The 27,705-nt window shown below is 42.4% G+C and overlaps 1 protein-coding gene across 1 annotated transcript in view; it reads left to right on the forward strand.

Moving 5' to 3' along the window:
• TBL1XR1 (TBL1X/Y related 1) overlaps window positions 1-27,705 on the forward strand; it is a gene marked incomplete at its 3' end in the record, with an annotated part of 85,255 nt that overhangs the window by 46,916 nt on the left and 10,634 nt on the right. Inside the window, exons 3-5 of the mRNA XM_079539860.1 lie at window positions 9,355-9,422; window positions 23,770-23,872; window positions 26,310-26,455. Coding sequence (XP_079395986.1) covers window positions 23,815-23,872; window positions 26,310-26,455 — 204 coding nt within the window. The 5' untranslated portion in view covers window positions 9,355-9,422; window positions 23,770-23,814. The remainder of the gene's footprint in view (window positions 1-9,354; window positions 9,423-23,769; window positions 23,873-26,309; window positions 26,456-27,705) is intronic.

Consider the following 27,705-nt stretch of genomic DNA (forward strand, 5'->3'; position numbering starts at 1 on the left):
TTGGGGCTGAGGAAGCTGCCTGCCTTGTAGCCCTGTAGCAGATGGGCAGGATGGGGCAGAGCTCATAGTGCTGGAGTGGGAATGCAGCTCTGTGCTGGGAGAAGTGCTGCTGTGTGTACGCTGCTCATTTGGGTCTGGAAATTGGGTCAGTTTTTAATTGTGTTGCCGGGGGTAGCTCAGGCTTAATGGTTTGCTTCTGTAAATAAGCAGGAACAAAAGTGGGTCTGCTATTACCTTCTTCTCACGCTTAAAAATATGATATATACCTGTAACTATAATGTGCAACGGGTCAGGAAAGCCCAGTGAACTCCTTCCTGCTTGCAAGGGCTGTTTCCTTCTTGGCAAAGCAGGAGTTTCTCAGTAAGTAGTGCTGTGGCCGTGTGTGGTCTGGTCTGCCTCCTGCTCACCTGCTGCTGCTGTTCTGTACAGACAGGCGAGGTTGCTTCACCTGAGGCAGAAAATAACATTTTTGATCTATTCTTGAAGAACATTTTAAAAAGCTCTACAGATTTAGGAACTTGGGTCAAGTTCCAAACTGATTTGGACAAGAAGCAGCTAAACTGAAACAAACTGGGCCTTGATTTGGTGCCATAGTGTTTTCCATGGGGCCTCGCAAGGTTGGTTGAGGCACTGCAGCGGGCGGCTGAGCTGGCTGATGGAGCCTGGGCCCTGCAGTTCCTTGCTGGCTATGGGATGCATTGATCCCCATGGCGGTGGCTTCAATGTAATTCACTGATAATGGAAAATTTCACTTAGCTGGTGGAGCCCATCCTAATCCTGAAATGTTTAGAATGATCTATTTAGGGTTTAAAGATTTTTCAGCATATGAAAGGAAAAGCCCAGCAAAGTATGTGGATGGGACCGCATTCGTCTTTTCTTACTAATCTCCTTTAGAAGTACCCTGCAACTTTCCTGCTTACATGTGTGACGGTTATTAGAAAAAATAAATGAGCCAGTGTACAATGGATATAAAAATATCCCATGTGATGAAAGTGGCTCTGGATCCCGGCTGGTTTTTGTGCTGTTTCTTCTTGCTGCACTTGTTTCCTTCCCTCTTTTCTGTCTCTAGGTTTTAATGGCTGTAGCCTTAAAGTGAATTTTTGAGATAAAAAGGAAATTTAGGAAAAGAAAGAATGCAGGCTGTCCTACCCAGTAGAGAGTGGTGATCTTAGTAATCCAGGATTTGCATCATTCCCAGTTGCTTCAAGGTGAACCAGCAACATGCAAAGCTGCTTGCTGCTATAGCTCATTTCTTTGCATCGATGGTTTGGAATAGATAAATGCATGAGAAATTAAATGGTTGGCAAGGGGCCCTGTTTTGGGGTTCATGTTAAGGCTGAGAGGAGGATCATCTTTTTCTATCGTAAAAGAGGGAGCTGGAGAAGGAAGTTATTCAGATGTGGAAGATGTTAAAAGAAGACTGCTTCTGTGAGCTGATGGAAAGCGATACGATTTTACACTGAGAGATGAGCAGCAGTGATGGCTCTTTCACTTCCAGTCTGTCTTTCAGTGACTTCTCACTTCCAAATTTAATCTGCTGAAAAACTGTACCATATACCATTATCTGCCAAAATGGCAGCACAGGGCATCTCTTGTCACGGAGATGGTGTCAGGGTTATTTAGGGAGCTGTTCCTGTGTAATTCTTTCTCCATTTCTGTTTTCTGTTTCCTCTGTGCCCAGGCACATCCAACACAACAAGTCCCCTTCTCTGACAGGGCAGCAGAAGACTGAGAACATGTTGTCAGGACTTGCCTTGCCAGCTCTCCTGCTCTGTGCACCTTTGCTGAATACTCTTTTCCCTCTTCTTCCTCTGGGGATGGTGTCTAGTATCTGGAGAGAGAAGGGGAAGAGGGCTGTTTTCAAGGCAAATCACAAACTGAAGAAAATGGAGTGGAACAGGCCATCTTCTTCAACACCTATCTCACCACATGCACCTGTGGAATCCAGGTTTGCTAGCGAGATCCTTAACTGCATCGTTTTCCAAAAGCTGCAGAGGAGTTCCCTGCTGTGGGGCTTTCTTCTTTCGTTGCTAGTAGAGGAGCTGGAGAGGTCGGAGACATCAGGACATGGCCCTGTGTGATATGCCCAGCATCCTAGGGTCTGAGCAGAGCAGCTGTGGGTCTGTGCAGGGTGTCAGTGGGTGCCTGCGCCTTTCCCCACTGACTGACAAGAAGTATCACTGGAGATGTCATTTTTCTTCTGCAGGTAACTTTGTGACATAAATACAGTCTGAAGATCTAGCAGTACCTTGCAGTTTTACGTCCATAACACGCTGCTTGCAGTAGTCAAAGCTTATCACCAAATGGAAAATAATAAAATCAGATTCAAGGCTTTCTTATTAGCATCTCCTGGACAGCCACTCCTCCCTCCTCATTGCTACACAGGAACTTGAAGATACAGCCACATCCATGTCCTATGCAGCTTCATACAGATGAATTAGTTCACACTACTTTTTTTTCTTTTTTGACCCCTCTCTGAATAGACTTCTGTATGGAAGAATGTCTGTACCAGCTCATGTGATGTAATAAAGACTATAAAAATACAATATGACTTTTGTACGTATGGTTGCCTATAATGAGAGTTAGGTGTAAGGGTTTAATTCAGGAGGCACACAATAGGAGCATTGTAGTTAGCAGCGGCTGACACGTCTCTCAGAGCTCCAAGTAGGTTGTACTATAAATACAGCCTCTTGTTTTACAATTGACATTTTGCTAGTGGGTGGCTAATTGCTAATTTGAAGGGAAATAGACCAGAGATCTAATATTAATAACTAATTAATAGTTATGTGGATATTTTAAGTATTTTTTCTGCTTATTTTAGGCATGTTTTATTCATGTGCTGTGCGAATCCTTCTTTGCATATACATGTCTAACTGTGAAAATTATTTCTTCAGTAACATTCAGGCCTGTGTGCAAACCGAGGCTGGAACACCAAGGCAGGTTGGCTGTCTTTCTCAAACCCACTGCTGCTGAGTGATGATTTGAAAGAAGGCAAATGGCATTTGAGGAAGCTATTTCAAGAAAGATGCCTTCCTCTTGAACCAAGCCCTGAGAGGAAAGCCAGCATTGTGCTGCCTGCCCCGTATCATCTTAGTTTGTAATTACTGAATCAGCGTCAGCACTGGGTGTTCCTCTGAGTGAAATACAAGGTGAAATACAGGGGCATGTTTAGGCTCGTTTGCTCTGGGAAGTGAGCGTGGCCCCGTTGCTCGGTGGCTCTCATACTGCTGCTCTCACTGCCCATGTCACTGCTCTGGAAATCAGTGTGCGGTGCTTTGCCCTTGGAATGAAATCCCAGTTTGTGGTAAGAGGGGAAGGTTGTGAGAGGTGCGTCACCATTGCACGTGCCTGATATTTTCACATCTGTTGTATCACAGTATTAAATGTGTTCCTGTGAGCTTGGTGGGCAGTTGCTGGGCTGTGCCTGTGCTGTGTCTGTTCTGTGGTTCAGGTAACTGCTGTGAGCACTCACGTGAATAACTCACGAGGAGCAAAAGCTTCTTACCTGCTATCTGTGGAGTGCCTACTATTCATTTTGCTGGCTGTCCTGAGGGATTTAAGCTGTGTCCTAGAAAGTGTTTGCTCTTGTTAGATTAAAACCTCACTGGCTGCTGTCTGTGAGGCTCACGTGTCAGAGAAGCAGTGGAGGGGCTGTGGGCAGCATACTGCACCTCTGCACTGAGGTGTTCCCAGCACTTACAGTAGCTGTGAGCACAAACCATCAGTGCCAGCCTGGTGGGCAATTCTCTGCAGTCCTGCCTGCTTTGGATCCCGACTGCTGGGCCAAGTGCTGAAGGCTCAGTTGTCCTCCACTTGTTCAATGCAGCTGGTGGTCTTTTACCTATTCTGCAGGTTTTGACCCTGTGTGTTTTTCCAGCTCCTGCATCACAGTACTTTCCATCCTCAGTTCCACGTGATTCAAGACATACCATGTTTGTGTACCTGCTTCCTGCGCGCACTCCTGTAGGAAGGGCAGTCTTTACATGTAAAACATCTTCACGTGCCCTGTGAAGGGCTGCAGGCAGAGGCAGCTTTTGGAAGTGGGTTCAGTTTGGTGGTATGTGCTGTGTTGGTGACTGGGTTTCTGCTTGCATGTATGTATTGTTATCTGCCATCTGAATGAATATTTTACCTCTTTCCTTCGTTATTTTTTTCTAATGTTTCTTAAATAATTCATACGTGCTCCTTCAGCTTCTCCTGGTTTCTGTGTGGTGGTTTCTTATAAACACGGAGCTTACTGAGTAGCACCAGAAGTCAGCGTCTGCTGTGACACGTTCTCGTCGCACATTAAGAAAGGCCCAGTGTGTCTGGAGAAGTCACGTGGCTTTCCACAAGCATCACGATTGCTCAGTGTATTTGGAAGATGTTTAGAAGAACTGTCTTCAGACCTTTACAGCCAAGAAACCAACCAAAAACCCATCAGTGCACATTGAGATGTGTGCGCTGCCTCCATGTGTGCCCTCAGCAGCTGCTCAGATATAGAATGTTTTGAGCACCATCACTGGGCTTTGAAAATGTCATCTACTCTGGTAATATATGACTTCTTAAAGTGCAGAACTGATGGATTACAGAACTGACAGTGATTAAAGAGGAGAAGAGTGATGCGTTCACTTGGGATGTTGCCGTGGGGTGGTCAGAGCATGGCATTAATATTCTACAGATAAAGATCTTAAACTTTATCATTTCGTTGTCAGAACCTGGAGTAACTGTTTTGCTAACAAATAGCATTCTGTAGTACTGTTACACTTAAGGATGTAAAACTGTGAAGCTTTACTTGTCATTGTCAGTTCAGTCCATCTCTGATCATCCCCATCCTGGGGAGCGTTATGGAAAATGTAAGCTTCTAGCCCCAAAAGCCAACAAGATAATATTTTCCTGCCTGTTACTTCAGTATCGTTACTGACCCAAAGACTTGAAATTTACCATGGTGAAACTTCAGCCCTGGCTGCTCTTCAGCCTCTGCTGCAGTGTGAATGGAGGGGATCAATAAGAGCAGGCAGCAACCCGGCCTGCCTTCAGGCATTGCTGATTTGTGCTCTTTGGAAGCTGTGGATTAGGAGCGAGCACAGTCGTACTTAAGGAGACTTGCTTATGTTTTGTGGAGCAGTTCTAGGAGACTGATGGGAGTTTTTCAACCCAGGAATTTGATTTTCTTAAACCACCTCTCCTGTTATGTTTTTGTTTTTATTTTTCTTTTCTTTTTTTTAAATCTCCTTTGTCGCCACGGGGACTTTACAATGCTGCTTGTAGGGCAAAATGGAACAGTCTCATTGTTGCGGATGAACCACCCCTTATTTTGTTAATGCATTACTTGAATTTCAGTTTTTCTGCTGGTGACATTTGTTGGTTGGATGGTCTCTGAAACAGAGGGATTAGAAGAAATAAGTGGCAGCGTGCAGATCAGATCTCACCATGATAACATTTGTTTTTATGCAAACAGAGGGAAATCAGCCCCGGAGTTACGCTGCTCTCATAGGATGGAGCGAAAATAAGGGCTCATTTGTGCACTGGGCATTCTGAATATCCAAAATACATCCATTGCTCTAAGTTCAAGATAGAGTTTTTTATGTAATGTCAGCTTATACTGTTTTCCTTTTCTGTACACACGCATTTCATCGCCTTGGCAGCATTCTTGGTTATAGCCATACTCATCACACAGTAAGAAAACAACAGCAAATACTATTAGCAGGCGCTCCAGTGGGGAAGAAAGCAGTAAACAATACTTCTTTAAAGTGGATAATTTCCCTCTCCCTCATGGGCCACGTTCAATTTACACATCAGTGCTTTTTATGAGCACATGATTTACTTCTTTTTTTTCTTTCCAAGTGTACATGGTTTAATATCAAAACAAGCAAAACCCCAGGCAATTTTTTTCAGAAATGTTATTTGTTTGTTAAAAATCCATTTTGTTTTTGATTATTAAAAACAAAATTGCATCGACTAAAGAAAACCCAAATCCAAATGTTAGTAAGGATTTTGGATATAATTCATGGACAAGGGGAATCCGTAATGGAAATGGCTGCCCAGAAGCTTGGGAGGGTTGCACACAAAAGTATGATTATAAGGGATACTCAGTGGGCAGCTGTGTTCCTTTAATTTAGAGAAATGCAAGACACGCTTTTTTCCCTGTATTTCTTTTGGTTAGCAAAACTAAAATGTGGTGGGGAAAAAAAACCCCAAACAGTGATGTGAGTGAATAGGTGCCAGTGCCACAGAGCAGCGATGTGCTCCTGGAGCATGGCTGAGCTGGGAGCAGCCTTAGCAGTGGGGTGACCCAGATGGCAGCCCTTGGGGCACCTCCTGCTGCTTCCATGTACTGCACTGTCAGCGTTGGTTTATCATTTGTCACATCTGTAGCTGTCCTTTGCCAAAGCGGGGCATTGTGTATTTACACGGGGCATCATTGGAGGTGTCAGTAGTTTGATAAAATACACCCTCTGTAATTAATTGTGAAATGTGGAAACTATATATATAAGAAGTACTTAAAAATACACAGGTGTTTTAAAGTGCAGAGGGAAAGATCTTTAGCTCACAAGGCACAAATTCTTGCACGGTGAGCGTTTCTGTAACAGGTCCCATCATTAAGGTTGGCAGTTAGAGTCACGTGAAGTGCTGGGTTTTCAGAGCATCCACGATTTTGCATTATTTTCTGTCCTTGTCCTTTCCCAGAGCCTGATTATTTTTTCCTTGCCACTTTATTAGCTGTTCCCTTCCTCCCAAGCGTTTTTGTTGTTGTTGTTTTAAACAAGATTGTAGATTTGTGGTTTAGTTTATTTATGATGTGTTTCCTCCAGCTTCCCTGAGATATTTCAAGCTAGGCATCTCCTAGGAGAGAGAAATAAAAGACAACACGTGCAACTACAAACCAGCCCCAGCACTACTGCAGAATGAAGCTCTGAAGGTTAAACCTAGTAGGGGAAGTTCCACCCTGTGATGTGCTCCACTTCAGCACATCACTTGGAAGAAACGCAATTAAAAGTGAAGTCACAGAAGCATTAAGGTTGGGAAAGACCTCAGGGATCAGGCAGTCTGACCGTCCAGCTACTGCCCACATCCCTCAGTGCCACATCTCTGCCGTTGCTGAACGCCTCCAGGTTCGGTGACCACCACTCCTTGGGCAGCCTGTGCCAGTGCCCTGCATCTGCTCTGTGTCATATGCAAGGCTTTGCAGGACACGCCATAAATTTTACTGTAGTCGTTAATTTGAAACCTGCTACAGCTGCTTCCAGGGCGTCTGTGGCTTGGGGGTTCCCATATGATGCAGATGAAGGCAGCAGCGAGATGCTCGGTCTCTCTGAAGGCAGCGCTGGTGCTTCGTCACCCAAAGGGCCGCGTGGGCTGGGCCCTGAGCTTCATTCTCACCGCGTGCCCTCTCAACCCTGTCCATCCCATGGCAAATTAGTTAACTGTAAACAGATTTCCTGTTGTTGTTGTAGGGGAGGCTAATAGAGCAGCGAGCTTCTGGTGTTCGGTTTGTGTTGTGCTTTTATGTGCGCTCTGTGGGGAATTGAAGAGAGGAAAGGAATTCCTCTTGAACTGGCTTCTGTTCAGGATGTGGTGGTGCACTGCTTTCCTTCAGGGCCTCCTTGTTCTTTCTCCTGTTTGGCATCATTTTGGGGGTAATATCAATTAGTTTCTTCAAACAGCGAGTGCTCTGAATGAATGATAAACGCTTAATGCAGAACGCAAGAAGTTCAAAGCATGTAAATATTGAAACGTACCATTCCCTTCTGCCAGCTCAGGCAGAATGGCAGCAGCCCTATGTGCTGATCATTTCAATTGGAAGGGACCCTTAAAGGTCACCTAGTCCAAATCCCCTGCATTGAGCGGGGAAACTATCTTTTGCACCATCACTCATCTTGCAGTTAAAATGCTCTAAGTGTTTCAAACTTTGCTTTTGTTGTTGTTATTTTTTTAAAATTTTTTAAGTTCAGTGTTATCAGTGCACTTGGTACATACATACACTTACATACACTTAAGTTTGCAGGAAGTGATCAGAGTAGCACGTAATATCTGAGCAGGGAATTGTAACTGCAGTAATACAGGTCAGGACTTCCCGTTCGGCTTCAGCTGTGTCTGTGCGTGTTGCTACAGAGAGGGAGTGGGACACTTGTCCAATCCAGGCTGGTGGATGGGAGAGGTTTTCCAAGGTTTGGCAGGGGCAAATGCAGTAATGGGCAGTAATGAATGAACTGATGTGCTTTATTAGGAAGCTGCTGATCTCTGCCACCATTGACTTCTCACCCATCTGGGTAACTTGGTAATAGAGTACTGGAGGGGTTCACAGAGTCTGAAGGTGATGTGAATTTGTAGTGCTGCCTGCTGTTGAAGGCACGAGTTGCCTTTTTTGGGTTTGGCCCTGGTTTTAAGGAGGTATTTGGAAAGTTTGAATGTTGGCTGTAATGCATTTGTCAGCCTTTATGGCAGGAGCTTAGTATTTAGAAAAAAAAATTGCTGTTTTCCTCATCTTCGTCCATCTGGGAGATTTTTTTTGTTCCATGAACTGTATTTCGCTTCAGACAGCTTTTTTTTTTTTTTTTTTTTTTTTGATAGGTAATTCTTCTGTTGTTGTGCCCAGGCAGTGTTCCTGTTCTTTTACCCCCAAGCCTTTCTCCTTAATCCCTTAGTTTATGTTAGATTTCTCTCTAGTGATTTCATCGGTAATGAATATCCGTGGTAGGAACCTCAGTGTTACATAAAGGTGTGATCAGTAATTGTTCTGATCACAGGTGTATAATGTGCTTAAGTCCTAGGGAGCGGTTCAGCTTTGAAGTCACTTGTGGAAATTAACTCTGTGAGGGTATCCTAAGGATTCTTCCACAGAACTGCTCTTCTTAATTGGCTGATGTTATATTTTGTTCTGCAGTAGTCAGTTATGGGAAGCATAACTGGATGGGTCGGTAGAAGCCTTGTGTTTCCTATTTGTCGTCTTACTGCTGAAATGTTTTAGTTGTATTCTTGAATAAGACTGAATAAAGCTGCCACATCAGTCTGTGCTATTTGTAAGCTGGATCCCCTCAAAGTTCCCATTTGTCTGTATGAGCAGACAGAAAGAAGAGAAATTCCATTGAAGTGAATGCTCTGTTCTGTGCTGGGGGTTTGTCATCAAATAAGGGTGAGAAGAGAGTAAAATTTGAATTTTTTAAAGCATGTTCCATGTAAGTAACCAAAAAGGTGGTCTTTAATTTTTGTTTATTTGTTTTTGTTGCATAAAAATATATTATGATCCGCAGGAAACTAAATGTTATTTTAATGCTTTCTCTAAAAAGACTGGTGGAAAAATAGCTTTTATCCTTTTATCATCTGTTAAAATAAATATTGATAGAAACTATCACAATATGGTTTGTGTTACAGGTGGTGTAATACCAGGGGCTGTACTGCTGCCACATCACAATTTTGTGGGGTTTCAGAGAGTAGTTCTGGTAAGGACACTCAATGATTTATCTATTTTACTTCTCATAATAGTGGACGAAAATTTGGTACGGTTTAGAATTAGTAATTACAGTTACATGCATTTACAGTATTTGTTAGGTATCCATTTTTGCAGTCCATTGAATGTCTACATTAAGTGTTCTTTTATTCAGTGGTATTTTAACAGCTCCTTTTGGAGCTGTTATTGTCTAATGTGTAAATCCATATTCACTTTATTGAGAGCTGTGATGATATAACACATCAGTTCACAGCGTGGATGCATTAATAACTGGACCTTTTGACAAAGCATCTTGTATGATCTACATGGTGCATGGATCCTTAGCATGCGTCAGCTTCGGAAAGGGATGGGGGAGGCAAAAAAAAAAAGTTTCTGTGTTTTTGTTGCAGTGTGGGTTTTTTTTTAATTTGTTTTCAAGTACCAAAGTCTTTGCTTCCTAAAGGAAAATATGAGTACGTCATTCAGAGGGCGAACACCCAGACTGTGTGCTGTTATCACTCTTCTTAGGCTTAATATACAGTCATGATTTTGCAGTTGTTTGCATTAAGTGTACGTAAGTGCAATCCCTCTATCATTTCCCTTGACTTGGCACACTTCTCTTAAACACACTTTTTTATCTTTAGTCTCCTCTCTTCTGCGAGGCTGGAGTTTCAAAGGAGAGCAGATTACCTTACTTTTCCTAATAAAGGGAAAATTCATTCTGAACCGGTCTAGCAACAGCACTGCTTACGTATTGTGCAGGAGCACAATTGAATGTTTGTTCTTGCAGCAGTGGATAACTGATACCGCATTGGTATCTGTAGAATTGTTCATATATGCTGTAATTTAACAAATGTCTTGTGGGTGGAGCAGATGTCTGTTTTTTTTCTTTTCTTTAATCACAGTCTCTTAAAATTTTTTTCATGAGCCTTCCTTGAGTGCTGTCCTGAAGCCATAGAGGGCACTCAAAGACAGAAGGAGGTTGTTTTTAAAAACTTAGCCTGCAAACAGACCCCCACAGCCCACAGAAGGAAACTGCTGACTGTTCTTAATGGCCTTGTTCTTGCAAGGCACTGTTGTACTGGCTGTGCTCCAACAAATCACTTAAGCAATTGAAGTCAATGGGACTATAATATGCTTACATATTCTTCTGGATTGATCCCTAGCTTTCTATACTTTCACAAGCTGTTTTCCATCTTCTAAAAGCAAGGTGGGGTGCACATGAGTTCCTTAATTGGGGTTCTCAAGTCAGCCCAAGAAAGTAGGAGGAAGCCTGTTTGTGTTGGAGATTTATTGTTTGTTGGGTTTTGCTGTTTGTTTGTTTTTCTGTTTTCCCCTCACCCCTTTTTTTTGTCTTTCAAAGTTCTACCAGGTGGTAAATTAGGGAAGTCAAAGGATGCCATTTGAAGATGCAAGTGAAGGGTGTAAAGATTGAAACAGTTTTCACTGTTGTCATTGAATTAGATTGGCACATCTGAGATATTTGTGTGTGGTAGCATTCATGCTGTATATTTTCCAGCCCTGTAAACAGGTAATACTTTGAACATGCATAATTAACACATGTACGCTCACGTTAGTTTTTCTAAATCTTGAAGTAGAAGAATAAAAGCTCTCGGTTTTATATGAGAGGAATGGCGTCACGAAGTTTTGAGTAGCATTATTCAAGACTATTAAAAAGTGATTCTGCAAAGTAAAGCCTTCACAGCTTTATAAATATTGTAAGAAATGAAAGATGCTGGGAGCTCCTTGGAGACTGAAAAATACTGAGGATTTTTCAAAACGTTGCGGGCGATTTGTGCAGTCGTTACTGAAGTGTGATGTGATCTAGCAAAGGCCTGCCCTTCTTCCCCTCCATCATCTCTATTTTCAAATAACACTGCCATTACTGGAAATGGGTAAGCAGAATTTATTCACGCGTGGGAACTTGGGACTCCTGTGTTGGAGATGAGGTAAAGATAACCCAGCGCTTGTGTTCTCAAAAGCTGTCATGTCTAATTTCTTTAAATCTGAACTAGCAGTAGTTAATGTGGTAGCTTAACTGCACAAAAGACAGCACAGAGGTCATGTGTGGGACAATTTAAAGATGATTTCTCCGCAGCTGTGTATGTAACAGTAGCCTGCGGTTGCTAGCTGTGGTGTATTTCCATCTCTGCTGATGTTTAACTTTTCTGCATGGAAGTGTTTTCTGTACATGAAACACAAAACCACGATTATGTTTCTAGCAGCACCAGCAGAGGAGACTATTTGCCATTTAGCTGAGGGGAATCCATGTTGGACACATGATGCATCTTCAAATGGTGAATCGGTTGCTTCGGAGGGGATTAACTCAAAAATTTATGAGACTGGATGTCTGATGTTGGCCTAAGCAGCCAGAAGTGTCCTGATTTTGAACTTCTTGTCTGAATTGGATCCTTTGTGACTTCAATCAATTTTACAATAGTTTCTTCAGTAGACTCCTGCCTCTGCTGAACAAAACCATTGGTTTTAAATTTTAACGTTTTTTGTGTGTAGGCACTCATTGTGAGCGCTTTTTCCCTCCAAACAGAAACCTTCTCCACAACAGGCTGCTCTGCAACAGCTTTTTATATACGACGTGCAAAAATAAAGTTCCTTAAAAACATCTTTTAATATTTTGTAGAAACTCCTTTTGCATGCGTCTGCCATTGTGATCAGATTCTTCGAATCAAAGACCCTCTGTACAGTGCCAAATGAGCAAGAACATTTGGTACATGCCTTTAATCTTCAGAGAACACCAGTGTGATTGCTTCTAGAGATACAGGTGACTTGTAAAGTTTAAAGCCTTTAAAGGCTGAGTGAACTGGGTCTGTTCAGCCTTGGGAATAGAAGACTGAGAGGGGACCTGATCCAGGTCTATAAATATCTAAGGTGTGGGGGGCAGAATGGCGAGGCCAGACTGTTTTCAGTGGTGAGTGGAGACAGGACAAGGGGAAACGGCTGGAAACTGCAGCATAGGAAGTTCCGCACAAACATGCGCAAGAACTTCTTTACAGTGAGGTGACGGAGCACTGGAACAGGCTGCCCAGGGAGGTGGTGGAGTCTCCTTCTCTGGAGATGTTCAAGACCTGCCTGGATGCCGACCTGTGCTACCTGGTGTAGGGAACCTGCTTTGGCAGGGGGGTTGGACTCGATGATCTCTGGAGGTCCCTTCCAACCCCTACAATTCTGTGATTCTGTGACTTCGCAACGTGTAGGAGCCATCTGGGGCTGTGTCACGGCAGGCATGTTCGTAGCATCTCTGGGAAGGGTTGCTTTACATAAACATGCCTCAGGACATCACAAAAAACAACAACAAAACCAGGAAGTATTGGCACTTGGCACTCATTCAGTGCTGCCAGTAGTTTTAGGCTAATTTGTTAGGTAAAAGATTCCATTTTCAGAGGACAAGGAAAGAGGCTTGTTTTTATTTTTCAGGGTGTTCAGTGAAAGAAAAGACTGTTCTTGATGATTCAGATTTTGGAACGGCTCCCAGTAAAGAAAGGATGCATTGCAGGGTATGGAAAATCTTATCAAGGACGATGACTGTGGTGTATGTCTTTTCTGTGTTACAGACACGGCAGCTCACGGTACCTGCTTTTCTTAGCGTTTTGCTAAAAGACCTTTGATACACCTTCATTTAGAGGGGGGGAGAAAGAGAAGCAAGTGCTGGAGGTAGGGAGGGGGGTTGGATTAATGGCTACGTAAGTTTTGGAGGTGTAAGGTTTTCATTACATGGAAATACAGGTAGAGCTAATACAGATTAAGATATTCCATGCCAGAATACATGGCAGTAAGGCAGTAATGTTTTTTTCGCTCATGACAAATTACACAGAGATAGGATGTGGTGCAGAATAGGTTGTGGAGATGCGGGGACTGAAGGTGTGCATTGTTGAGTGCACAGAGCCTGGAAATGGTGTAAATTGAGTAGGAGCACAGTTTGGCTTAGAGAACAGTCAGTGCACGGCTCCCATGGCCGAGGTGCTTCTGTTGGACGTGTGTCCCGGTGAGGGTCTGGTGTGTGCAGCTCTGACTGTGGTGTCGGCCTGCCGTCCCGCAGCGGAGCGGGGCCATCTGCTCCGCCAGTCAGTTCCCTGCCTCCCCTTCTACAGCGTGTGGTAGCGATGCTGACAGCCACGAGAGAGAGATGATGGGAGAACGGTGGCCCGGCAGTGCCCGAGCTTTCATGTCAGTCTCTTACCATATGGTGCTTGTGCTGTCACAAGGCTTTTAGCTGCGCTGTGCTCTGTCTGAGCAGTGGTTACGGAGCTGCTGAGCAATCCCCAGCTCCGACGCTGCTGTTGCTGCTTTCGATTCTAAGAAGCCATTGCGTCCAAAAGTGGTTCTGTGCCCTCGTGCCTACATGTGCATGACCTACAGCAGCAGCCCTTTGTCTGCCTCTGTGTCCAGATGCATCTTGCATGTGCAGCCGATTACACCGCTATTGCAGGCTGGTGCACGGCGCAGTAGAAGAAAAAATGAGAATGCTACTTCTTTGTATTTACAACCTGAAAAACAAAAAAGGATGATTTCATTGATGGCAGTAAGGCACCGCACAGACAAGTCGCCACATGTTTCGTTCTGCCTGTGGCTGCAGTTGGTCCCATTCGTGTATCGCCGTGCCCATTCTCATCAGGAGCTCTGAGACCTGAGGGTATTCAACTTTTATTGTTGTGTTTGATTTAAACTTAACAGATGACAGGAGCTTTGAATGACAAAGAATAATGTTTTCAGACTGTTTATTTCTTAATTTACTTCGTAGTTCTTGAGAGATGTGACCTGCATCTTACAAAATACACCAAGAAGGCAAGCACTTTGTAGCCTGTTCTTCATTAGGAGTCAATTCCAATAGGGCTCGTTAGAGTTTAGGTGTTTCTGGAAAATTTGGCTATCTAACTTCAGAGTTCAATGCTTTATGATCCTTTTTAACACTCATTTTTCTGAAGTAAATTTTAAAACGATCAATTAATTTTAATTCATTCAGCTGCCTCTTCTATGGAATGTCCTGATAGTTATGTCTTGTTGGTTATTAATCTTTAATTAAAAACAACACAGCTGGAAATGCTTTCACACTGCCCTATTGTACGTGGTCTTGTGTGCGTTGGTATCCCGTCTGTTACTGCAGCTCAGATAGTGCAGTCCAGCTGATGGTGAAAGAAACGTGCTGTGAGACTGCTTTAAAGACTCAGCAGCAGTTTGCACCTTACTTAATACTGTCATGGCATTTGGTTTCATTAGACACGGGGAATGAAAATGAAGTGGTGTAGGTGGTATTGGTGGAGTGGATGTGAGGAAAGTACGTCTTGCTTTGTGAATTAGTGATCTAATAAGGCTGGGATAATTGGGGATGTGCGGGAATGAATGTATCTAACGTAGATTCACAAGTTGTTTTTATAGATACGTCATCTTCACAGTCAGTTGCAGAAACGTATTATTTCTGCTTTGGAAAAAGGGTTTTTCCATTTCTTTTCCTTAATTTCTGAGCTCATGATGGTAATTTATCTTTGCATCTCCACTGGCTCATTCAAGGCTGCTTCAGTGACTGGCGTGGATGTATAAATGTTTGAGTTAAGGAAGTAGAGTTGAGTTTTTAATCTGAGGGTAAACTTTCTTAAGCCTTCCTTCAAACTCTTCATTCAGGCATAATGCTACAGTCACTTACGGGTTATATGTCTTTAAGTCTTGTAAGTGAACATCTTGGGGCTAGAAAAAACTTGTCAACGTGCATTTAATTTATTCCAGGCTTTAGGATATGTTTTGTGGCTGCTGAAAACTTTGAATGCTAAATATGATCAGTGTTGGCACGTATTTTCAATACCAAATCCCACTGTTTGACTGCAGTTACGTTCACAGCACACTTAATATTTGGATTAGTATAGAAAAGCGTGTCTCAAGCACATTGTATTTCTACTATTGACGTTCATAAGTACCAATCTACCTGTTTGCCATCAGTCTGTGACTCATGAGTAGCAATGGCCTTGTCCCAAGCAGTCAGAAGGTGTTATAAAAACATACTGCCATCCTTGTATCATTGATGCGTTGGCTTTCTTCTATGAAAGGCACTTTTTGCTTTTTTTCTTCATCTCAAACAGAAAAAAAAAACTAAAAAGGAATCTCGCTTTCCTGCTTCCCCTCCAGAAAGTAGCAGCAGCTCTTTATCACTGGAACTGAGGTGATGCTTTCCCTTGTTTCCTTGTTAGATTTGAAATTGCAGTAAAATGTAATTGAAGGATTAATTGAAGGATCTTTGAGTTCGGTGAGTTTGCTAATTTTTTTTCCCCACCCTATTATTATAGTTTCTCATAAGGGTTTTCCATTTCATCAGAAACAGTGGACTCAGAGCTGCTGGTGCTCAACAGGACATCCACCTCAGGAAAACATTGGCAGCTTTCAGGCACTTACTGGTTGTTAGCCACAAGCTCTGCTGCCAGAGTACGTAATTCTGAAACTTCTTTTCTCATGGGAAAGGCATGTAAGACTTAGTCTTAATAACCAGGGAAGCAAGTCAGCTTTATTTGCATTTGGAATAGGTCAGCCCCTTTTCGCTGCCTTTATGAACAAAACACCTTAATTTTTTTCTCCCCTTAATCAAATCGCATGTTTGTGTATCCCTACTGCAGTACTCATGTGCCATGCCTGATAAAATCAGAGCTTTTCTGAGGTTGCATAGTGGGGGGAAGGCACTCATCCAGCACTGCGAATCCTTTACTCCAGACAGATTCACAGGACTGCCCTTCTCTGCCCTGTGCTACATGTGTTGCTTTTGCACCAGGATATGGCTGAGGATGCAAGGCTGAATGGCCAAGGGCAAGTAAAATGAACAGAGTTTAGGTGGAATGAGTATCACTGGGGTTAAGGATGAATTGAATTTTATTCAACTACCAGATTGCATTGTGAGAAGTGTTGGCAACTCATCTGTTGTAACAGAAAAGCAGTAAAAGAACGTGAAGTAAGAGATTTCAGAAGGAAGTGCTGATAAAGTCAGTGCTCTTGAAAGTGGTTGGGGAGATGAGTGCAGGAGAGCAGAGTCAGTGTAGGCTGTGCATGGTGAGGAGGTGAAAGCCAGGGCAAATGCATCACCACAGGCTCAAGATTGTGTGTCAGATGAGGAGATGAAAGCCAGAAGATGGATCACCAGCTTGAAAAAGATGGCAAATGCAATGGATAGAAGCTGTAAAAGGGTGATGATATTGGGAAATGGAGTCCATACAACTCTGTGAAAAAATCTCTAGTCAACACAGGGATGCTCTTGCAGGTGTGCAGAGATCCTTTCTGCGGATGCTGTTGAGTTGCCATCAGGTAGCAATGTAAATGTGTTACACATAACAGGTGGAATCGCTGGCAGGCTGCACGGCCCCAGTAAGTTTTCCAGAGCAACAGTGAGTTGAAAATCAACAAATTACAGGAGTGTGCTAAAAAGCCTGTAGTAGTTGGCACTGTGGAGCATGGAGCTTTAGCTCGCACTCAGGGTGAACCTCTGTAACCCATCGGTATGCAGGTCAGCTTCAGCAGCGTGGTGAAAAACTGCGTGGCTGTTAGCACACCAATATCCATCAGCTCAAGCAATTGATGTAGATGTAATCACTGTCTCTAATAGAAATGAAGTCGGGGTAATGGAACATTGTCACAGGATCAATGTCTCCTGTTTTGAAAATAAACCCCCTCAGCTTTGCCTTTGCATTTATGTACCAGCAGGCGACCATATCATTCAATTCAATTGACACAGTCTCTAAGAGCTCTGAATGATCTATTGTGGGAACATCAGGAACAACACATTGGAAAAAATGGAATGTTCTTGATCAGACTTGCAGGCCATGGGATTCATTGGGTTTTCCAGCAGTGAAAATGAGAATAAATCAGCTGAGAGCACAAACTTAGCACAGTACGGAGGTCGTTAACTCCATTTTTAGCTCCAATTGTTCAGTTTTTCCATATTCCTGATCAAAAATGTTGGACTGTAGCACTTGTACTTATTTTCAATGATGAGTAGTCACAAATAGAAGACGTTTTTGGCTGTTGCCCCTCCCTTCCCTTAGTCTCAGCAGAAGCCAGAGGCTCTTGATAGAGCTTATTTTGACTGATTCAAGAGCTCTTCTCATTCAATTATTTTCTCTGAAATTTTTACACAGCTTGATCCAAGTGAGGATTAATGGGTGTGTTCTCATATTCATCCATAATTAATTTTTTGCTAGGGCTTTAATGCAGAGCAGGACATAAGCAGTCGTGTATTTGCACTCTCAGAACTGGGTGCATGGTTAAGAGGTACATTGCATTGGGTTTTAAACAACGTAGCAGGTAATGCTTATTGCAGTTTTCGTTTTTCTTGCCCTTGATTCCAGAAATCTGATGTTAGATCCAGAGAATGGCAGCAGGCTGTTAGTTCCGTGGGCTCATTAAAGCCATTTAATAATTGACAAAGCCTCCTCAGGAGTGGGTCTGTGCAGTTGATTGCAGGAATCTATTTCAATCAGATATTCCTGAAGAATTGTAACTTCTTCTAAAGGGACGTGGCCTGAGAGGAGTTGAACCTCAACAGCGTTTATTCAATATCGAGTATAAGTAGCAGAACCATCCTAAGTCAGTATAGGGAATTACAAAATATAGCTGCCACGAAGCACTGTAAGATGCTGTACAGCTGTGTGGGAAGCTGGGTGTGACTCCAGAGAGGAATGGAAGCTTTGGAGCCCAAGCACGGGAAGAGTGGCACTGACTGCATCGTCACTGGTCTCTGCTTTCACAGCCAGGATCCCGGCCTCCTGGGTCACGTAGCATATGACTTTGGGGAGGAGATTCATAGTTCAGTAATTAAATACTACTTTGCTCTAGGCAAAACCAGCAAATAGGTTTCATCTGCAGCTTATTTTGTAATAGTGCTCAGGACTGTGCCTGGTGTTCCTGGGGACTGAGTGCTCAGATAAGTAGACAGTAACTGTTATTTTTAGCTGAGTTTTTGGGTGGTTTTTATTGGCTTTTTTTCTTTTCCTTTCAGGGTTGCAGTTCTTTTTCTTCCGAAAATTGCAGACTGGCTTTGTCATCTTGTATGCTTCATACTCTCAAATTGGCACAGAAAGACAGAGACTGCTGCCATAAATTAGGTCACTAAAGCTGAAGTACAGAATACAAATATTTATTGCCTGAGCTAAGGAAAACAATTCAGATGAGGAAAGGAAAATGTATTTATTTATTTTAGTATTTGGCAATGAAGCTGTATTCCTGAGATAATAAGTAAAACAAAGCAGTGGAGTTGTAAGATAAGCCTGAGAAGCACCTCTTAAATTGCTGCAAGGAAAACTAGCAGGGCTTGACCTTATGGTAAATCACTACAAAGGTTCATGAGGTAGAATTACAGTTAATTTTTCATGCAGGTTCACATTTGGCATAGATTTAGCCTTAACAGCAAAAAAACCCAAAGGAGATAGGGTGCTTAAAGATAGCAGTGTAAAAATACAGGTAAAAATGCAGAAAACAAGATACCATTCATTTTAGAGTATATTTAAAAAGAGAAAAGTGAGTATGTGTAATTTTAAAAATATTTATGTTTAAATTAAAAGTTAGTGAGAATTCCTAATTGCAGATTTCTCAGATAGTCGGAGGATCTCCTCAAGGAGCGATCTGTGCTGTGCCCTTTTCTCGGAGGAAGGTTTGAAGGAATGACTGGGATTCCTCAAAGCAGTTGAGTTAAAACAGTGAAAAAGACGGGTTTTTTCCCTTCTTTTGAAGTATTCATTTTGATTGAAATTAAATTGATTTGATCAGTTGATACACAGAAGGGCATACAACATTGGCTGCGTACTGTAGATTTGAAATAGAGGATTCACCGGTTTGTTCATACAAGCTGTCCATTGCAATCAGTTTTTAAACAGTTCTACCTATAAAACTCCTTGGAAGACTTCTTGCTGAGTTTGGAAACATTGTGGAGCAGCCACATCCTGGGGAAGAGCCCTGGAAAACACTGGGAATAAAACAGCAGCCACCAGGAGAGGAGTTCCATGAGGCAACAGACCAAAACTTGGGTTCTGCGGGCTGCTCACAGCATGAGCTGTGTGTGCTGTGTGTGCTGACCAAAGAGTCGTCAGGTTTTCATGGAAGAGGACGGAATGACGAGGACTTGTAGCAGTGTTGTTGGTGTAGGAGATGCTACTGTTTTTGTAGCCAGGCTTCTGTTTTCTGTGCAAAAACAGAGTGGGTTGTTCGCATCTGAACATTGAACACTTCTTAGAGCTGCCCAGAGCATTAGCTGTTCCCTTTAACGTATCGCATTGGTATCAAACTGACAATTGTTATGTTTGGGGAATTGCTGTTTGCAGCAGCTTGCCAGGCGGTTCTGTTATCGTACCTAATGAGGATGTGCTGAGCCCACCTCACACTGCTGGATTCTTTCTTAAGCTGTTGGTGGATGTAAGGAGTAAGTCTGAACTGTAGTAAATCCACTATATATTATAAAACAGTAATGAAGAGGCACAGAATGCTAATCTCATGTATAAACTTTCTTTGCCAGTACACCGTCTTTTTGTTGTTTTTTTTTTAAAGCACAGAAAAGCTATTAGGCAAGGAGCCATATCAAGCAGCATCTGTTCTCCAGCATTTGGCATGAACCTGGAATAAGAGTACAAAGCTAGCATAAGCATGTATGGTAGAATAATAATTTGTCAGAAATGCAATCAGATTGGTGCTGCTGGGTACCCACCAGTCTGTAGATCCAGTTTTCATGATAGTGGAGCTTGACCTCTCTAGAATGAATTCTACTTGCAAGTGCCACACAAAGTATGAAAGAACATGGATGGTACTTGAGGGCAGGAGATGCCACACTAACTGCAGCACACTGGTGCTTTGGAGTCACAGTTGTGTTGCAAAATACAGGCACGTTTTCACTGAGCGGAAGCTGAGATGGAGTTGGTGTGCGGGCTCTGAGATGAGAAACCTAATTTCCTTTGAAAGAATAGTTTCTGAATGACTTTGACTCCAGCCATCGATTCGCTGCTTGGTTGAGTCAGGGGAATTTGTCAAAAGCACAGGAGTGCATCTTTTGAGTTTCTTACTGACGTGTGACACACTGAGCTTTTGCCTATATCTTGAGGCCACCGTAAGTATAGGCAGTTGGCTTTTATTTTGTGGCTGGTATGTTATATGCCTGCTAAATTAATAATGCCCTGAGATACTTTGGTACTGTATTGATTGGAATTTCACTAGTGCTGTGCATCCTGCCAGTGCCTGTGGCCCAGTGGTTTGGGGTGCTATGGGGGAAGAGCACAGTTGTCTGCCACTGGCACACTGGCATTGCTGAGCGTGACTGGGACGCGTGCGGGTTAAAACAGAGCCTGAGCAGCGTGCTGAGGTGGATTTAGGGCCACCAGGAGCTGCCCCAGGGCTGGAGGGCATTGTGTCTGTGGCTGAGACCCCTCTGCAGGGGCTGTGGGTGAGGCCTTGGGCCTTGTTGCTGCTGTGCTTTCCCCAAAGCTGCTGTGGGAAGGCTCAGTCCTTGGGCCTTGGGGTGGAGGTCAGGCTGGCTCCCGCAGGTGCCCTGGTTGGTGCTGACTGGAAGCGTGCTGGGGGGAAAGAATGATGGAATCCCTTCGTTCTGTATTGCTGCAGCATTTTCCCTTTGGGGGTGGCAGGGAGAGTCGTTTGGTTCTGTGTTCCTTAGTCAGCTCCTCGCTTCCCTGGGGTGTGCAGTGGGTGAGCCGCAGCCTGCTAGGGAGGGAGCACCACAAAAGCCTCTCAGATTGAGACAAGCACTGAAAAAACGGGTAAAGCAATATCTTGACTTTTTTTTTTTTTTTTTTTTAAAGGAAACTTTAGCAGCCTTTTCGGTTTCATGCCCTCACCAGGAAAGCTGTGTATTTATTTAACACATTTCTGCATTTTTGGAGTTGTTACCGTTGCAAAGGCAGTGCTGCACTGCCACCTGTTGGCAGCCGGGCAGGAACGTGCATTTCCAGCAGTGGCAGCGCCTGTCCTTGCCTTGCCACAGCTTGCTTAGAAACACTTTGAGCCAGCCTTGAAAAATTACACTCATTTGACTGGGGCAGGGTGAGTAGCACTTCTGACAGCCAAGCAAAACGTTAGCTTTTTTCTTTGGTTATCCAGCTGCGTAACGTGTGGCAGGTAAATGTGTGACATTTCAGCGGTTCTGCTTTCAGTGGGGAGTCTGTTCGTATTAATAATACAGATCTTCTCTATGTAGCAAATAGTGCTCATATCCGATCCTTGCGTTTTGATCCATCTTTCTGGATGATGCAGTGAGATGTTGAAAGTCAGTAGCAGACTCATGAAACAAACACTGCCATTTGTGTGTCTAATGTGAAAAGGCATCTTTACAAGACTTTTAAAATGGAGTTACTGCTTCTTTCTGAAGGATATTGTACCTCTTCTGTAGAACTTTCCTGCGATGAGCAGACTTTGAAGATGATTTGCTCCAGGTTTGACCACAAATACAGCTGATTAAATCAGTGTTTGGTGCTGCGTGTGCTGTAACCGGTTGTCAGTGCATGAAATGCCTGGAAATGGTATTCATTTCACACACTTAATGAACAATCCCTCAAAGTACATTGTAATTTGTTAGGTGTACGGCGTGCATCCAGCGGCCGTGGATGGGCAGTGCAAGGATAGTGTTGATGTATCTTTGGAAGCTGAGCTGCATTAGCAAGAGGCTATACTGGAATCATTATTTTTTCCTTAAATAGAGATGAGAAGGTTTTATGTAGCTCTGCATTTTTATTTATCTTCTTAAGAAACCAAAGGCAGTTTCTTGCATTCCCCACTGTGACCCATTTAAGTGCAGGAATGCCCAAATCCTGCATTTCTGTGCCCATGGTTAGCATCATTCACAGCTCCCAGCTCCCTGCTCCCATGCACAACAGTCCAAACTCTCCCTCCTGGGTCCCACCAACCCCTATGCTGTCTGGATTCATCATGTAGCCCCCTGTTTCTGGCGAGTTCAGTTGAGTCTCTTCACTCTGTTCAGCTGCTAACACAATGGGGCTTGCTGAAAAGTCACATTTGTGAAAGCTTTTCACACTGCCGTATTTGTTTATATTTGACTGATGAATTTCAAAAGTTAGATGGGCAGAGAGACACTGTGGTTATTTTGTCCTGTCTTTTTAGGAAATCTTGCTAGGAAAACGAAGTGCTACAAAGAATATGTGAATTTTACTACCTGGCAGTCTTGTAATGCAAATCATAATCTTTTACTTGCTGCTTACTGCTGCGTTCATAGCTTTCCCACCTGGAGAGCAGTGATGAATCACCTGCCCATGCAGCCACGTAGCTGGAAGTAGCTAACTTCTTGTTCCGAAGCACACAAGAAAACCTGCACTCTAGTCCTTTCTAGTCCTTCTTTGTACTGTTTTTTTTTTTTAATGCCAGATCCAGGTCAGACCTCATCCAATATCTATAGGATACCTTCTCTGATGAGTTCCATGTAAATCATGGTGGCATCCAGGCAAAGCACTACTAAGGTCTACTCCTATTAGGCGCTGGAGGTGGGCATCATTTCATGTTCTGGAAGCTCATGTTCCTACTTGTTTGTGTGATGTTATGGAAAACGTCAGGACTTTCATTTTTGAACATTCAGAAGTCATGGAAATATTCTTAAAAGTGAGGCTTTAGGAAGAAGAAATACTGTAGGCTGTCTTGACTTTGTCTTAAATCCTGTTCTTGCTTTATATTCAAAATCTCTAATCCAAAGTACGTATATTTTGATGCATTATTTGCCTTGCTAAATATTTACTTTTAATAAAATCCTGTGGAAAAAATGTTGCATATATACATATGTATGTATTCATATCCGTAAATATTTTTAATCACTGATGAAAGGCACACAGAACTGTTATTGACATGCTCTGTTTAAAGTTCACCTCTAATTTTAAGGATTACTTTCATAGAGCATAAGTACGGGGCTGAGATGTTTTCTGATTTTTGGTGGAAATAGTTGGGTTTGGGTTGAACATACACAGTGCTGTAGTCCATAATATGCCTTTAACTAGAGCAGAGATACTGAACATTGAAGTAGATCAGAAAGTAGAAGTGAGTTATAGTCTAGATGCCAAAGTCATCGTTATCCAGATGTTGAGAAAATGTATTTCGTAGCAGTGATGTTGATTAGGTGAAACTCTTGATTTTTGAATGCCTCCCCAGTCCATTTCAATTTTACATCATCTGCGAGCGTGGCCCTTCAGTATTTAATTTACTGACCTTAATGTTGCTAAGAGAGAAATGACATTTTAATGACTGTGGTGGACTTACATTATCAAAATCATTGACTGTGCTGCCAGGGAGCTACTTCATTTGTAGATATACAGTATTTGTGAAGAAATATGTTACAGTTCCCAAAAAACATTTAATTAACCTACTTTTCTTATTTTTAGGGTTGTGTCCTTTGTTGTGACCTCATGGTTTAACTGGGAATAAAGATGAGTATAAGCAGTGATGAGGTTAACTTCCTGGTTTATAGATACTTGCAAGAGTCAGGTGAGTTTTTTCAATTATGGTTGTTTTAACAATGTTTAATTTATTTGGTTTTCATCTGCAAATGACTTCAGCAAATGCAAACTCAGTTAATTATTTTGCCAGTAGGCATGTGCTTGTGTTTCATGGTGTTTCTTCCCAACAAGAGGATGAATTCCTGCCAAGTTACCTTCTGTAACTTAATCAGATTTAGTCATTTGGAGATTTCAGATGGCAGTCAACCAAGGACTCACTTGATTACTAGAAATGCATTTTCCTGGAGATCCTTTTCAGCTACAGGATCACAGCAGTACTTTGCACTGTACTCTTTGGGGCTACTTGAATAGGAGAGGAGGGAAAGAAGGATGACATCCACAAACCCAGTTATTTTCTGCTCTGTCTTGAAGTACTCATGCTGGTGCTCCTGTGAGCCGATGTTGCACGACCACATTCCTTGCCTGAATGTGGCTGTGGGAAAGGAAGATGTTGCTGTATTTCAGATGAAAAAATGGCTTCATCCTCCTGTGTACGGCTCAGCTGAAGTCTTCTGCTTCGCAGGAGTAACAGCTAAACACGGGTGAATATTGTCAAACACACCAAGAAACTTTTTTTTTTTGCTCTGCGTATCCAAACTGACTGCATCTGTACAATATGAGAAGGAACTCTATAGCCATCCCTTAGCATACTTTTAAAAACTTCCAAAAGAGCAGGAGTTTGGGTTGCAGGTTGGAGTTTCTAGATGTGACCATGCGGCTGCAGGGCTTTTTGTGGTGGTTGTTGCTCTTGAAACTAGGAGCAGAAACAACATTAGCTTTTACTCACAGCTACGATATTGATTGCTTAAAGCAGTCTGCATTTAGACCGCACAGATTTAGCTGGAAATCAGGGCATGCCCAGTGTGTGAACCAATGATGACTGTCAGCTGGCAGGGTGGTATGTGCACATACAAGAAGTCTGCCCTTAGGCCTTATGGTGACAGTGCAAGGAATCAACATCAGTGTGTATGCTACCTTGCTTTTCCAACATTTACTGGTTATTATTTTTCATTACTGTTTGCTGATGGAAGGGCTTCAGGCTTCTTGAAAACTTGTCTCATGGTTATGCATCATCAAGTCAGATAGGTGATAGTTAAATTCAGTGAAGTAAGACTCCTTTAGCTGAGTTTTTCCTAGGTAACTGTTGAGATTGCTTAGGTTTATGTGAAGAAAAGGATACAAGAACGTTAAGAATAGTAGGAAGAAGTAAAAACTGGCTGGATGGAATTCTTTGGTCCAATTTTACACATCTAGTTTTAATGGGCTTTATTGTCAGCTTCTCAAATTCCTTGTATTTTATCAGATGTTATCTTAGCATGTTACCACTGGCCCAGACCTGGTGATGAGAGAGGCACTTAAAAAACGGTGTAGAGTAGATGATTGGCTTTGGAAAATAATGTCGTAGATAATTCCAAGAGTTGGAGGTACTTCTCTCTTCTTACAGTCCCACCCAGGTGTCAGTAACTAGTTGTGTCCTTCTTGTAGGTGTGTGTATGTAGGGTTTTTTGTTTATTTGTTTGTTTTTTGCTTTAGTTGAGTACTTTACCTGCAGCTGTGGTATTTATTTATTTTCTTTTTACTCAAGAGACTGTGTCTTTAATGTGTACAGCTTTCCTGCAGAGCTGGTGGAGACTGATGCAACATCTGTCCACTGCTTATCAACTTCTCAAACTGAGACAAGGAAGCACCAGAAACAGTGATGGATGGCAAAGCTTTTCAGTCTCTGCTTGTCAGAAAATAGAAGAAACTCTTTGTTTCACCTGAGTTTACAGAAAGCTATTACACATTCTCATTCCAGTTGCAGAGAGCTTTAGTCACAGAAGCCAAATTTTAAAATTGCTTTATCTTCGTTTGAAAGTTTGCAGGCAGCTTGGTTATCTGACAGCAAAAGACAAAAGGAGTAACTTCAGAAAAAGTGTCAGTGATTGCTGAAGCAAATACTTTTCTCTAGGTTCAGTTCACTTTTCAGGGCTAATAAGTAACAAACAGCTACCAGTAGTGCATCACAGTGTGCCTGTCACTTCTCAATCAGTGCCCAAACAGGCACGGTTGTGACAGCATCATACCATGCAGTTAATTCTGTTTTATGTACGGGTTCATTTTATTTTCATGGATAACAAATCAGTGAGAGAAACTAACATAGCAATCTGTTAAAGTACCATTGCCCATTCTGTATTTTATCTTTTTATATATTCTCATGCACAAGTGTTTTGCCAGTGGTAAAATCAATTGCTGTGCTATTTAGAAACTTATTTTTTGTCCTTCTATGCTTTTTAAGTTAGAAACTTGGGAAACAGAAGTGTTGTATTCTTCATATTTTAAAATGTGCTCTAAGTTTCTTTACCTTAGGTTTGTATACGGATCTTGCATACTTTGGCAAATGTCACTATCTGTAAATAAATTTTCATGGTTTTGCCTTCATTTAGGGTTTTCCCATTCAGCATTTACCTTTGGTATAGAGAGCCATATCAGCCAGTCCAATATAAATGGTGCTCTGGTGCCACCAGCTGCTTTGATTTCCATCATTCAGAAAGGTCTGCAGTATGTAGAGGCGGAAGTCAGTATTAATGAGGTAAGCAAGAATTCCCTACGGGAGCATTATGTCCTTGCTTGCAGTAAGTTTGAGTGCTCAGCGCTGTTTCTTAACTTTTTTGTATCCTATTTATTTACTTTTACTTCAGATTCCTCACTGCTGGTGTTCACCACGACTCCAGTGGTGGAACCAGAATGGAGTGACATAACTGGGTAGGGGTTCTGCCCCGTGCAGCCACACAACACCAGGCATGGTGTTCTGGCTCACAGCTTGAAGGTCCGTTGTCTGTAGAGTTTTTACCCTTATATAATGTTGCAGTAAATCCAGAGAAGTGCAGTAAAGTAATTGTAGAGACAAGTAACCTTTTAGTTTTTGTAGACTTGCTCTAGTGAGGTAAGAGAGTGCTCTGCAACTCTCATTTGGGTGACGTGTTGTTGTAATGATGTAATGAAAGCCAAAGGGAGGATTTCCAAATAGAGAAATGGTTTCAGTTTGTGGCAGGAAGGATGGAGGTATGTGTCAGTTTGCTTTTTGCCTCTGCTGACAAATTCCTCCTGAGCAGGATCCACTGAATTTCACGTTCAAATGGTTACTCCAGCAGTATGGAAAGCTGTGCATCTTCCTGCCTGGTACTGCAGATATTCACCCTTGATTTCCATTCTCCCTTATGTCTGAGAGGTTAGCAGCCTTTGTGTGTGTCAGCTGTACTGGATAAGGAACAGTTTTTCACTTATTCTGCTCTCTTTCCAGTCTCTCTTACATCTTCTTTTTATGTATTATTTTCATAGTGCCAGTGAGGCAAATCTCTTCCCTTAAGAAGCCTCAGAAAAATAAACCAAGTGATTGGAATAGAAGGAGACCCTATATTTATCACAAGGAATCCTTTTAGGTCCTAAAAATAGGTCCTTACAAAGCCCTAGCATATGTATAAGTGTATTTTTAACTAGGTTGTGTCCATTTCAGGATAAATTCTTCTTTGTTGTTTGAAAGTATGCCAGCACTGCTTTAAAAAAAAAAAAAAAAAAAAAAAAAAAAGGAAGAAAACTGGTGAACTCTGGATAACGTGTTTATGGAAAGTATTAGTCAAATAAGATAGAATAACTTCACCAGCCAGTGACCTGACTTGCAATGTTTGCAGCTTTTCAAACAAACCATTAGATTTTGTTGCAGCCGCTCATGTTTGAAATGATATTTATAGATAGCTTACAGATATTTTTTGCTTCAGCAGACAACTTAGCAAACTTGGAGCATGTAACTTGTAATTCCAGAACCTCTGCCAGAGAGGCCTG

The sequence above is a fragment of the Tetrao urogallus genome (genome assembly GCF_951394365.1).
Source record: "Tetrao urogallus genome assembly, chromosome: 9".
NCBI classification, from domain to species: domain Eukaryota; kingdom Metazoa; phylum Chordata; class Aves; order Galliformes; family Phasianidae; genus Tetrao; species Tetrao urogallus.